This window comes from Trematomus bernacchii, unplaced genomic scaffold, assembly GCF_902827165.1.
Source record: "Trematomus bernacchii unplaced genomic scaffold, fTreBer1.1, whole genome shotgun sequence".
Taxonomy (NCBI): Eukaryota; Metazoa; Chordata; class Actinopteri; order Perciformes; family Nototheniidae; genus Trematomus; species Trematomus bernacchii.
Window position 1 is genome coordinate 488,902 of NW_022987527.1, and position 14,003 is coordinate 502,904.

The following is a 14,003-nucleotide window of genomic DNA, read 5'->3' on the forward strand; positions in this document are numbered from 1 at the left end:
GCTGTGATTATTCTGAGAAGTCTAGAATTACCATGTAAAATCACTGTCCATTTACGCTACAGTGTGTACATGATAGCGTATCAAAAGAGTTATATCATTCAAGCGAATAATGGTAGATACCTTGTGTGAGTAATGCGCAAGTCTCTGGGGTAAAGTAGCAGACTGAAATGTGTAATATTTGAAACTAAAGCGTCTGACTACTGTGTGCTTCTAGCAGGTTGGTTATTCTACACAGGGAAAGCATTTCCACTCTCTGTCTTTATAGAGCGGTACTCGAGCTCAATGGATTTTATTTAACCTTAGCTATCTCCAGATGAGTTGTAGTGAGATAGTGTTTCTCTCCAGAGGCCTGGCCGGTTTGGTTATAGCTCAAATGGAACATTGACTCCTGCCCGCCGATTTGTCGAGTGAGAAGAGCAGGAAACCCTGTTTTACTATACAATACAATGCAATGTCTTCAAGAGTGAACAATGTTGCCCTATATTTCTCTGTCTGTCCTTGAGGGCATGGCAATGTAGGTAGCTCTATTAAAAAAGTTAGCACTCAGTCAACATCAGTAGAAATACACTTGACTCAGCCTGTATCCGACTGAAATATTGTATTATTGATGTTTTCTTTTCCTTAGAGCAGTGCGGTTTGACGAGACAAGCAGTCTGTTGTTGTGGTTAATTGTGTGGCTGATGTGAAGGGCGCTGAACTAGCTTAGCTCCAACTTTGACACTGCAGTGTAGCCCACACTTACTGATGCGCTAATTAAGTTGTCCCTCATTTGGTTAAATATCACAGCTGACATTACTGAATTCCCTCTCTGGTATAGAGCATAGTATTTCATGTCTGCTTTGGTCACATTTGGTATTGGTGTTTGTGGTTTATTGATCTGAGGCACCAGTCTCAGGAGGCTCAGAGCGCTGTGGTAGAAAAATAGGTAGCCTAGCAGTGTTTGCTTTGTTATTGTTTTGCTTTGATGGAACTGAGCAGCCAAGCCTCTGCACTGTATTGGTTTAAGACAATTCATGTCACACGTTATTTCTAAGCAGCACAAGGTGCTAAAGTCAACAGTGGTACTCTCTGTTGCTATATGCTTTCCACTGTGTGCATTGTGATACAGTGTCTAAATCGCTAGCTCTGTTAGCGCCCTGAGCTCTAGCCAAGTGTCTAGTGGATTGCGTGCAAGCCCTGGCTACAGTTCATTTCTATGTGACTTAGCATCTAAAGCAGTTTCTTTGCACGTGTTGTGTTCCAGTTAGCACATAAGAGTCCTTTCTTTAAGTGTCCTCAAACAACAACTTCTGTCTGATTGCAATGCAGTAAAACCGGGCAGTTAGCCTGTGCACGTGTCTGCAGCATTACAGTTGAGGACATACACAGTGTTAGTGTGTGTGTGTGTGTTTGTTTGTGGACTAGCGTGTCTTTAGCAGTGCATGCAGGGTCACAGAGGAGCCATTGATCAAACGTGCACATCCACACACACACTCAAACATACACACACAGCTTCTAAATACACAATGAGGCCTGTCCGGAGCTCTGTCCTCTGTCGCCTCCTCCCTACCCTCTTCTCTCCGGCCCTATGCAGCCTGGTCCTGGTCCTGCTCTGCCTTACTCGTAAGTCATGCACGCATCAACACACACATGTGCACACCTATACAGATTTAATGAGTCGTGCAGTATCGATTCTAAAAGTGTCATCAAACCCCAAATAAGTCAGGGAGAACAAGCACATATTGTAATGTTCACATGCACACACTCGTATCATATTACAGCAAGGAAGTGGCAATTCAGTGTAAGTATGCTCCGTGTTCTTTTTAATTTAAACTCCCTGCAGATATATCTCTAAGTGTTGTAATACGATGCCTCCGTTATATAAAAAAGGAGCACATCTGTGTATACGCTACTACCGTAATTGGTGTAAATTGATACAGAATGAGATCCAGTCAAGCACATGACCAAGGGAGGAAAAGCTTGGGATGCATTGACGAAATTAGAGCTTCAAATGAATTGTTTAAAATGCTGATAATTAAGTTAGAATTGGTAATTAAGATTAAGAAAAGAGAGAATTGGAAGACAGGAGCTTATGCCCAGGAGGTGGTGATACCGGGGATTGGACCAAAAAGCAGTTACGAATGAAAACAGAGAGTAAGAGAGATACTATAGTTACTGTGAAACCTTTTTCTCAGCCCTCGTTTGAAGAACATCATAAAAGAAAGTTGAACCCCAGCGGGAGAGATAATGAACGAAATGGAGTGGTTGTCGTAGAGAAAGAGAATGGGTGTAAAAAGTTCAATGCAAGACACCAATATATATTGAAAGAGAGAAAGACAGACACTAGGAAAGAATGATCTGGTAATATAAAAACTTGCACTGTAGATGTGAGGGAGCAGCGGAGGCAGCAAAAGAGAAATATCGAGACAGAGATGGAGAACAACGCCGTCTCTGTGTGTGCAAGAAAGACAGAGATGGAGAGGAGGGATACGGAGATAAAACAACAGACTGGATCTCAAATAAAAAACTACATTAGGTCGAGATATGAAACCAAGAGTCATAAGAATGATTGAAGACAAGGAAGAGATAGAGAGAAAAAGTGTTACATGAGTCTAGTAGGATCAGAGGCAGAGTTGCTATTAATACTTCCTGTCATTATTATTATTTTGCATCTAATACAGGGAGATGTTTTTTCCCCTCTGCTCATTGGTAAACAAGTGCTGTGCTGCTGTGCACAGTACCTCCCCTTCTGTGCCAGCCAAAATCTCAATTTTTCTTTTGCATATTAGATCAACAGAAGACATTGTGTTTTGTGGGATGTTTAGGGGGATGCTGTGCGGGGGTGGCAATGGGGGAGTGAGGGATACACAGAAAGAATGAGTTTGTGTTTTGGCAGTCAAACGTGGTTATGTAATTCATGCCAGTAGGGCAGTTTTGTGTTAGGCCTTTAATGTGCATACACATAAACTCCCATTCAACACAGAATCACGCACACTTTTGCTTTTGAGTGCACGCACATGCCCGTACATTTCCTCTCTCCCATACACACATTCATTGGCATCACACACAGATACACACGAAAGGGAAGGAAGCCATGTGGTGGATTTTGAAGGGGGTGTTAAGACCAGTTCCTTTGGCTGTGGTGAATCCCTAGTGGGGTAGCCGTCGCGTAATAGCCCTGTAAGCCGCTGTTGGGGTGTGTGTGTGGTGGCCATTGTCGCACTGTCGTTGGGGCTGTGACAGACCCGGGCCATAAAAGGCTTCACAGTAGATCGAGCGAACCAGCTTTAACTGTCAGGGGGAAAAAAATAGAAACTGGGAGACAGGAAATGGAAGGAATGAGAGGGGATGATGGTGGTTGGTGAAGGGTAAGAAGAGGTGAACAAGAGAGCAGAATAAGTAATGGGATGGGTGGACAAGAGGAGAGGAGAGCGCTCGGGGAGATGCAATGCAGCGCGAAAGGAGAGACGAGGGGACGCGCTGAGAGAGGGACGGGGTGATTGAAACACACCAAAGGGCCATAGAGACATAAAGATGCGAAGGTCAAAACAAGCAATGCTGCAGCGGGGAAAGAGGGGGGGGGGGGTTGTGAAAGAAAAAATGGGGATGAGAGGAAGAAGATTTGTAATGCTGAGGATGGAGGACATGTGACTGGGGAGCAGAGTCAAGAGTGTTTAAAAAAAGATGTGATATGTGAAAAATGAATGAACGTAAATGTTTCTGATGAGAGGTCAAGTGTGACCAGGGGGTTATGCTCAAAGTGGGCGATGGAGAGAGGGGGGGGGTTCCTGACCAATGGGGAGAACGATGATCAGAAAACACAGACGGGGAGATGAAGTTGAGAGAGAGGGTTGAGCTTTATAACTTAAATAAAATAAGACTTTTGTGTCTGTCTTTCCCCATGCTCCCTCCCTTCCGCTCTCCCAGCACACTATAAAAACAGCGCGATTATGCCACAGACTTGAGCTGCAGAACAAATCACATTTGGGAAAGGGGAGTGTGGAGATGGAACCAGCACAGAGGCAGGAACAGATTCCCACTGAGTCAGAAGAAGAGAAAGGAAGAGAGAGATTGCATGGCAAAGAAAGCCTATTGCAGCTTGGAAGGAAACTATTGCAAGGGTGGAGGGGGGAGAGGACAACATGAAGAAAGAAAAGAAGGGATGGAAAGATGGAGAAAAGAGACGGCAACTAACGGGAGAGAGAGAGAGAAAGTAAGAGTTGCAACAATTCTCCTGAGGCCCAGGAGCTTCAGGACAGCACCGATGAGGAAGATGCATGAGGAGCAATGCATTAACAGATAAGGGAGAAGAGATGGAGGAAGAAGACAGGAAGAAAGGAAAAGGGATTGATGAAGGAAGGAGGAATAAAGGATTAGATCAGGCTGCATATGGGGAGGAGAGGGATGGAGAGACTGTGGGTTTAAATAAAAGGAGAAAAGAGGAAGATGGTGAGAGTGAGATTAGACACGGAGGCAACGGGTGGAGAGAATTATGAGATGTGGACTAAGTGGAAGCGCGGGTGGGGGGGGGGGGGTGTGTGGTTTGCTAAAAAAAACGGAAGTAATGGAGGACGGGAGGAAGCGAAAGAAAGAAGGTAACGAGGGAGACGAGAGCGAGATTTGTAAAGGATTATGTATTATTTATAGAGGGGAATCTTTTTCTCCTTTTTTGCACTGGATTTGATTGGCAGAGTGCCGGCTCCCTGTGAGAGATGGAGTGATAATTTTAGACTGGGATAAGAAAAGGGGGGAGAGAGGGATTGGGGGAGAGTGGTGGGTCTGCATAAGGGAGTTATGGAGGAGAACAAACGTCAAAGTCAGCTATTTTAGAGAGTCAGTGCACTGCAAAGCGTAACCTGGAGCAACACACACACACACACACACACACACACACACACACACACACACACACACACACACACACACACACACACACACACACACACACACACACACACGCGTAAACATTGCAATCTTCATTTGCATACATCCTGTGGAAACCGGCTCGCCTCGCTGACTCGGGGGATAACGGGAGAAGTGTACATCCAGATGGGGAGAGATGGAGAAGTTGCCAACGGACGACCCCATAACAGTGGAAACTACGAGCTGCTGTTATTGTTTTAATTATAGCAGTAATAGCACGCCGGGTTGTGCATTGTAGTCTCCTGCATCAATTCCCTTGTAAATCCGTGGCCGGCATGCAAAGAAAACACAAGCTTTTGGCCCGCTTCCAAACTGAAAGATAATCAGAGATAATGAATAGGGAGACATTGAGTGCACTACTTCAAGGATACATGGGGGCTTGTTTGGGGCAAATGGAGACAGCTCATCTCTTCTTCATCTCTTGTCTTTTGGTCGTATCGTCTCCTCTCTTCACTCTCTGAGACATGGGGAGAGTGAAATAAGGGCAGGGTGAAACCGAGGGAGAGGGGCGGTAATTCAGCCTGCTAACCCTGCACCACTGAGGCAGTTTCTAGAATGTACCGTGACCAAGGGTGAGCCAGCAGTCCACCTGGCTACCTCCCAAATCCCCCACTTTTAACTCTCCACTCCTCCCTTCATCCCCTCCCTGTGTCCCTCTCTCACCCAGCCTCCCTCGGCTTATAACTCAACCCCATTGTGAGACCACTAGGAAGTGCCCCAGAACAGCCTTGTCTTATGAATTTGCCCGCCTATTATTTATTTATTTGTTTATGTGTTTTGAAATGATTGCCCTTCCTCGGATCTCTATTGCTGTACTAAATAAAGGCTCCTTTTTTTATACCACTGACAGCCAGGCAGGGTGGAGGCGTTTCAAGTGATGCAAAGGACCTATTCACTGCTATGAAATACTGCCCCCGCTTGGTTGGAGAGAGAAGTGATTGTTGTTGTTCCCCCGCACTGTTTTATCTCTCTGTTGATCATGGTAGTCAGTGCACTACCATGGTATCGATTGCTCTCAGCATTCTCTCTTACTATGATTCAAGGCTTGTGGAGTATTTTATTATAGGCACAGGATTTAATGGAGGCCAGATTAATACCTCTGTCACAGAAGTTGATTCTCTCCCCCCCCCCTCTTTCCCTTCCCTGTGTGTACTATACTGGTGATCAGAATCAGAGGCTCGTGGCCTTAATGTAAATGGAAGCCTATAAAACCTACATTCAAGCTAAAGTGCTTTTACCCAGCTGCGTTACGAGCGAGAGAGGAATATGCGTCATTTCGCGTATATGTATTCGTCCAGCCCCCCACCAGCTGGTATTATTATTCCCAAACCATCGCTTCCTAACTCCCTGCTATCATTTCCTGGTTAGAGTCCTCACCCCCCCCACCGTCTCTCCATCCCTCTGTTCTCTTCGCCCAGATTGATCATCCACCAGCAGCCAGCAGGTGTTTCTGGGTGGCATCTCTCAGCGGGCGACGGCGGATGCCTGCCATTCGGCTCGCTACAGCGGTGGATGATTTTTTTGAATTCTAACTTTTCTTTTGTCGCTTTTCTTTGCACTTTACTGCTACGCCACTGCAACTAATTTCCTTTGAAGGGGTGACAGCTGTCAGAATGAAGTGGGTTTACAAATGAACAGCTAATTAGCTTTTCTGGCCTCCTCCCATAAGCAAACTTTGGACCCCCATTCTTTGTCTGGAGGCGCTCACCATTTACTTTGGTTCTGATGGGTCACTGATCACACACAGACGCTGCTCTGACTTGGCCAGGATACACAGCAGGACTATTACAATTAACACGACTTAAAACAATGGAGGCCTAGCCCGGTTGCCCTGGTGATGAGTTATAACAGCCATTAGTAAAATAATTGGGATGACAGAGACAGGCCTTCATGGCCCCCGATATGAATCACAATATTGATGCAGAGAATGGGAGCAATAATGACTACAATTAGTGTTAATTGTGAAGACTTTTTTTTCGGTTCCGTGGAGTATTAGCGTCCCCTTTGTCTTAATCCCCTCTTGGTTTCTTTCTTTCTTCAGTTCAATATCCACTGTGTCTTTCTGTGTCCCCTGATGTGATGAATATGTGGGCTTTGAGTATTTCATTAAAAGAGATTAAAATCGAGGGGAGAATTACATTTGGATGAAGTTGGCAGGATCAGATGATGTCAAAGCGGCTTAATTGCAATCTGCCAAACCCTGCTCACACGCTCACCTATTGTGCATGTGTGTGCACAAAGTTAAACTCAGGACGCACCCGGTTGCAGATATAGACATTCATTTTGGCCCAAAGCAGTCAAGTCAGCAACTTATGCTATGGCAGCCACCATCTGTTTGTCTCACAACATTTCCTGCCTTCTCAAGGTGTTCAGAGCTCACACACGCTGCTGGCCCGAGCAGTGAAATATATACAGTCGCGTCGTCTTTATCGGCACTTCTTATTGCCTGCTTTATCATCGTGCTTCGATATTGATGTCGTTCTCTAAATCCTCCCCACACTTTGCCAGAGAGAGAGGGAATGCAAATTGGTAAATACTAGTTTGGGGAGGCCAGCAAGCTGGTACTCTCTTCAAGGCAATCATAGTCCACTGCTGGCTGGAGCCTTATGGCTAATTGTGCATACATCATTTGAATTCAAACGATGCAGCTCGGTGTCCATTGTGCTCAGCGGGGGGGGGGGGTGAGTCAGCCGAGCTGTGGCAACGGCCTGACCCACAAACAGAGGACGCTCCAATCAGATCATAATCAACCTCCTCATTACTGACTGTCAGCAACATGAAAGAGGCTCCCCGCTGTTTCTCAGCCCCCAAGTTGAAAATGTGGGGTTTAGGGGCCGAGCTAGTTAGTTTGAAAGATAATGTATGAACGTTTCTGTGAGTGTCTGTGTCACACCACATATTTATGTGTGTGCATGCATCCACTCATGAATATTCACACAGGTGTCCCAAAAACTGTTGAGTGATTTTCCCCCCTCTAGCACTTTCCAAATACCTGTAATAAGAGCCATTACATTGGGATAATGGCGTGTAATCAATTGGCTCAGCTTGCACCTGGATGAGAAATGGAATTAAGAATGAGTGAAGTGCATTCGAGGCTGTCGACATGGTCTCACTGCTCTGCACCTTGCCAAGCTTTTCATACTGAGGCGATGACGGAAACACCACAGTTTGAACTATTTATAAACACACAGGTGGTGGCAGGGCCGCAGTCCAGAGTGTGATCAGATTGTGTGTGTTTGTGTGAGCCACGCATTGTGTTTGAGTGTGTCCATGCATGTGTGTGTGTCTACTTTCAAGACCGACTGCCACTTAGAGACTTAATAAGGCATCTTGTATTCAAATGTGTGTGTTGATGCGTTCTCCAGTGATTCTCACCAGCCAGAGACAATAGGCCTGTTTGCATGTGTGCACGTAAAGAGATGAATAGCAGTAATTATACTCATCCCTATTATAATCATAAGAACATATTGTTCATAAGAAGCCTCTTTTACTTGTTGAGTCCTTTTTTCTCAAGCTCTCAAGCTCTCAATCTCTCCATCTTCATCTCTCTGTCTCCTCCTCTCTTTTACTCCCCCTCTCCATTCCTCCCTTGTTGTCTCCATATGACAAATGGCGAGTTAATGAAGGATGCTTTAAGTACCTTATTTTGAAAGGTTCTATCTCAAGTGCAGTGCAAATTGAACATGTTTTTCTCCGCATCTGTTCCTAGTTTGTCCCCCCTCTTTTCTTCCTCTCCGTCACCCTCCCTCTCGCACACTGTATTAACGTCTATCTCTCTCTTCCTCAGCCCGTTGTCAGGCGGTGCAGGCGGAGAATGTGACAGTCTTGGAGGGAGGTACGGCCCAGATCTCCTGCCGCCTGCAGAACTACGATGGATCAATCGTGGTTATCCAGAATCCCCGCCGGCAGACGCTCTTCTTCAACGGCACGCGAGGTGTGTATCTGCGTGCACGTTTGCCTGTGCAGACAAACTTAATCCATCTATGTCTCTGCATTTGCCCTCAGTTCCATTCGAAGTCAGCCTTTTAAGCACATTAGCAATGACTCACCAACACTTGCACTTTACATTTTTTCTTATTGCAAATGTCCTCGCTTTGCCTTTGAAGCGATTTCACATTAAAAAGTCAGATAACCCCGGAGTTCATTTAGATGATGGTTTTTCTTTCTGCCCTAACAGTGTGACTGCTTTAACTGTTTTAAAAGCACAGTTCAAAGCTCTCTGCATAATCCATTTTTAACCCCTGTGATGAGATCAGAACTTATTACAGCTCCTCATTAGAGCATAACCTTGGCGTTCACAGGTTGTTTTTTTTTTAAATTGTAACCAATTTTATAATGGATTTCATTGAGAGCCTCAGGGTAGACAAACACTACTTGTTTCTCTGAACTAATTAAGGGGAAAAGCTGCTACCTTTGCCATATTTTCTCTTAGAGCTACTAGGCAACCTCTGAGTAAAAGAACAATGATCAAGGATTTTAAGCATTGCCTTTGAAATGTCTGTGGAGCTGCTTAATTGGAGCACATTTTTTCAATACGTTTTGTCGTGTAGCAAAAGGTATTTATGCCCTTAACGTAATCGTTGTGATAACTTCTTAAGACGTTAGCTTGGGCTCAAGGCTACGGAGTAAAAATGTGACTTGTAGCTGTTAACAATAAAGGGCAAGAGGGTGAATTTGAACATATTCAAACAACTCTGTTTTTAAGAGGAAGAGACCATGTCTGCCTAACAACCCAATGAATGCTTTGATTATGGGTTCAAAATGAAACCAAATGCCAAACCAACACCTGATACAGGACAGTAACAGTATACCAGTGATTGACTGTGCCAATATATCAAATTCAGCCTCATTCCACTTTATACTGCATAATCAATAAACATGTTATTCAACAATTACACAAATGACCAGTTTCAAATATGTACAGAAGCGCTTCTTCCCATTTTGAACACAACAACAGCAAGAGTTACACATTTAAGATTAAGATAACTTTATTAATCCCAGAGGGAATCTTCAGTTCTTCTCTCTGGTGTTATTTTACAATTATACAGATAGGCCCGAAATACACACATGCACACACAGGACCTATAGACATGCACTAAAGGAGAGGTGGCAGAGCGAATGGACGGCCAGTGTTCCCACTCTGTGACATGACATTCAAGCCAGTTCCAATGTTATCAACTGGTTAGAATAAAGTCCAATCCAGAGGGGTTAAACATGTCCAAAAGTGGTTGCCATGCATATTTTAATAAATCCATTTACATTGTCATAGAGGTTGTAGGTCAGTTGGGGAGTGTTGTTAGTACCTTCTTACACCAATCATCCAGTGCATAGCTGTCCTGCGGGATATCTGGAGTGTAACAAAAGTCTTTCTTGCTAAATACGACTGCCAACCATTTTAGCATTATGGTAATTATTTGCACTTTCCAATTTAGTATCCTACATACACAGAAGAGATGATAGCTTCAGGTCATACCCTATCAAGGTAACCATGTTGCCAGGAAAGACACTTACACAGCATGTATGTGTAAGTGTAAGTGTAAGTCATATTTTTTTCTTCAAGCCCCCGATTTACACCATACGGAGCCTTTACTTGCCATGGCATAAACACAGTTAAAGTGACCAAACTGTTTGACAGGCAGATCAGAAACCCTAAAGCCCTCTGAAAGGACACCCGCTGAACTATTGTCAGAGAAACTTTGCACTCAACAGTGTCTTTGATATCTACATCCCAACATCTGATCCTTTCTCTGAATGGGCTGCCCACTCAGTCTGTCTGACATGCTGCTTCAAAAATAGTTTTCATAGGTTATGATTTAGATTGTTCTGCTGTTGTTTGACAGGTGCTAATTATCCCAGCGTGATTTTGACAGTCAGAGAGTCTGTTTGCTGAGCTAACTTCAATCAAGCTGCTCTAATTGAGTGTGGCTGAGTTCCAGACGTTAATCAAAATATACTCTTACACATCGTTATTTTAATCTCAATCTGATATTGTTACGCAGGCCATATGTTTGAACTGTGAATAAAGCTTTCAGTTTAGCTAGATTTATTTGAGTTGAAATGAGGACAGCGTCGGAGGCCAAAATGGTTGTTTGAAATATAACAGTGTTTGTATTTGTCTCGTGGCTTTTTAGCTTGTGATCGATGACACATTTCTCATTTTCTAGGACTATTAAGGTCACACACAGCCTTACTGCATATTCATCATCTTTATAATAAGTGAAATGGCAAATATATTCAGTGCTAACCGTATTAAGTAGTAGATAGGTCAGAAGAATAAATGTCAAAACTGCAGTTATGTATGTATATTCGACCTACTGTATGGTCTGATGTTTTTCTTTGTGAACGTTTCTGCTTGAACACATTGAATATGTACAAATCCTTACAATTTTGATCAGTTGTAATAACTTTGATTCAACAATCAAGACTCCCACGTCAAGTCAGAGTCAGTGAATACTTTCTGATGCGTGCCGAGATCTGAGAAGACTAAAGAGCAGCCTTCAGTTTTCACCGCTACAGCATTCAAATATTCTTCTTCCACACACACACTTTCTTCACTCGTTAGTCTCCTGGATCACGAAGTGACCTTAATTAGGTATTTGAGGTCGCTGCTTTTGGAAAAACTTACTTTCAACTTTCCCCCCAATTCCATCAGATCAGCACTGCTGGTAAGTTCCATTAAGTATTTAAACAGAGCCGCCCCCTCTGCTCTCCCACGAGAAATGGACTTGCACCCTTTCGGAAAGCATGATGAAGCTTAATCACAGAGAGGAAGAAGACAGAGAAAATGAGAAAGGATCAAAATAATAGTGGTTCTTCCCCCTCTATTATGTGTGTGGCGCCGTGTGGAAAGTAAAGGAAGACACAGCATCAGAAAGAATAGGGAAAGGAAGTAATAAGGGACGAAGACGCCGATAGCATTAGGAAACGATCCAAGGGTTAGGTAAAGTACAAAGTATAGATGGCTTTCCGCAACTAATTTGGCTCCGGTTAGCACTGAAAATGCCTCGTGGGGACATTTTCTGGGAGCGTTAATTACATCTGACTGGCTCTCTACCTCCGTGTTTGCTCCATCACTCGCTGTAGAGCTCTTCCATTTCTGCCTATCGCCCATCTGGTATCAGATATCAGGCTAACAAACTGAGACCTTTCTGTGCCGAGCCATTCCACACTAACTGCCCAAAGAGATGCGCTGCTGTAAGTGCTGTGAATTAGGCTGCCTGTTTTGCAAGTGAGCAACCAGCCGGGGGTGTGTTTTATGAGATTGTGGGGACTGATAGCTGTAATAGAGCGGTGGAACTAAGCAAATGGACCTTTTCTCTTCAGTGGTCCGTATCCCTCTTTCTCCCCAACTCTCCTCAGCATGCAAATGAGCCAGGACAATAAAGGTGAACTTGGACTTGAACAGAAGTCTGACATTTAGTTGCCATTTAGTGCGGAAAGAGAAGAAAGATTTACCTATCTGGGGGGAACCGCTCTTTGACAATGCCCTGGTTGCCATCCGGTGGAGGGGACATTAGTTGTGGGGTTGTGTGGAGAGATTAGTTTGGTGTACTTCCAGGACTAGTGGACTGACTCCATCGCTTCGGGCCACTCTCTCAGTCCCCTGGTGGTTTTTTGTCTCTATCTGTATTGTATTTTCCCGCCTGCCGCATTATGAAGCTATATTAGACTATTTCTCTGTCTCTTTCCCTCCTCAACTCTCTCGCGCACACACAAAGCCAATATCAGTACTGTAGAGGCTGTGTTGTGATGAATTATGCCGGGAGATGGCCGGTTGTTACATCAGGGAAGTGTGTACGCTTCCCTACGTGAGCCAAAGCCAACACAAAGGAGCGGAGATAGAGACGGAATAAAATAGAAATGGAGAGTGAGGGAGAGGTTTCACAGTCAAGTCGATACAAAGCGAGTCACCAATCAGAATCTATGGGCATCGAGCCACTGTCACCCACAAACTGTTATTAGCGTTATTTGTTATTATCACAATTTTTCTCTCCATTCATTTCATTCTTTCTTGAATAACAAAAGAGAAATTGTTGCATGTTTAACTTTTTCATCCTCTCTTTGCCATCTTTTCTTTCTTCTTTGTGCATCATGGGGTTGGCGAGGGTAGCTCATTGCTCTGATGTCCACGGCTGCACAATTTAGAAAGCTGATGTGTTTTCGGTCTTCTTTTCCAATCTTTGGTTATTACTCAAAGTCTGAATTGCAGTGTTTACGCTGTGTACAATTGTAGCATTTAGCCTGTCTATCACTGCCTCACAGGGCAGCACTACTCAATGTCATAGCCTTCCTTAAACTCACTTTGAGTTTCGCATTAAGCCTTATTTGCATAGTAGATTTCAAAAGGTTGAACAAGTGCTTCACAGCGAAGAAAACAATAATGATTAAAACCTAATAAGATCCATTATAAAAGGGCCAGACACTAATTAGAAATCGGCTTACAGAGGGATAAAACAATCATTTGCAAAGAGCATGAATGAATACATTCTAGTAAAGGATAGTCCAATAATTGCTTGGGAAAATTAACAAGCTTCTTCCTCAAGTTGGAAATGAGAGAACCAAGACATCTGTTATGTTGTATCAATGAAGAGCCTGGAGCTGCTCCATTGAGACTGACTTTGCAAACTCTCTCTGAACTTTTTCATATCAACTGAGCTTAAGATTTAGCAACACCATACATTCTCCAGCAGAAAATCGTCTGGTGTGATGTCACGGACCCTTTTCTCCAATGTTTTCCAGTTTTTTTTTCGTCTGCAGCGCTCTCCATGGGAGGGACATCGCAAATTACCACTTGGTCCAGACTGTGGGAGATAGAACTGGCTGTTTGCTAATACAGAGCAAACTATCTGGAGGCTAAGGAATAAGTCTGAAAATGTCATATCACTCAATTAAAGCAGCCTTGGCTTCTCTTGTGCATGCTGTGCTTGCCAATAACTCGCTGCAAAGAGATGAATGCTCTGTATGAGGAAGATAAACAAGTACAAATATAGTCAGATATATCATTGACATTAATTAACACAATCGTGATGTTATTCATGCCAAGTGCAAGCAACCACTTCTAACTAATATTACACAACTGCCGAGCAAAAAAGTAAAAGCAC

At 43.8% G+C, this 14,003-nt stretch overlaps 1 protein-coding gene across 4 annotated transcripts in view; it reads left to right on the forward strand.

The window, feature by feature from the left end:
• cadm4 (cell adhesion molecule 4) overlaps positions 1–14,003 on the forward strand; it is a 153,098-nt gene that overhangs the window by 111,495 nt on the left and 27,600 nt on the right. For 2 of the 4 annotated variants that reach the window (XM_034120295.1, XM_034120312.1), the window contains exon 2: positions 8,690–8,836. In XM_034120295.1, the coding sequence (XP_033976186.1) occupies positions 8,690–8,836 (147 nt within the window). Of the gene's footprint in view, positions 1–1,350; positions 1,603–8,689; positions 8,837–14,003 lie in introns of those variants that run through there. The other 2 variants (XM_034120303.1, XM_034120286.1) reach the window with 2 other exon arrangements.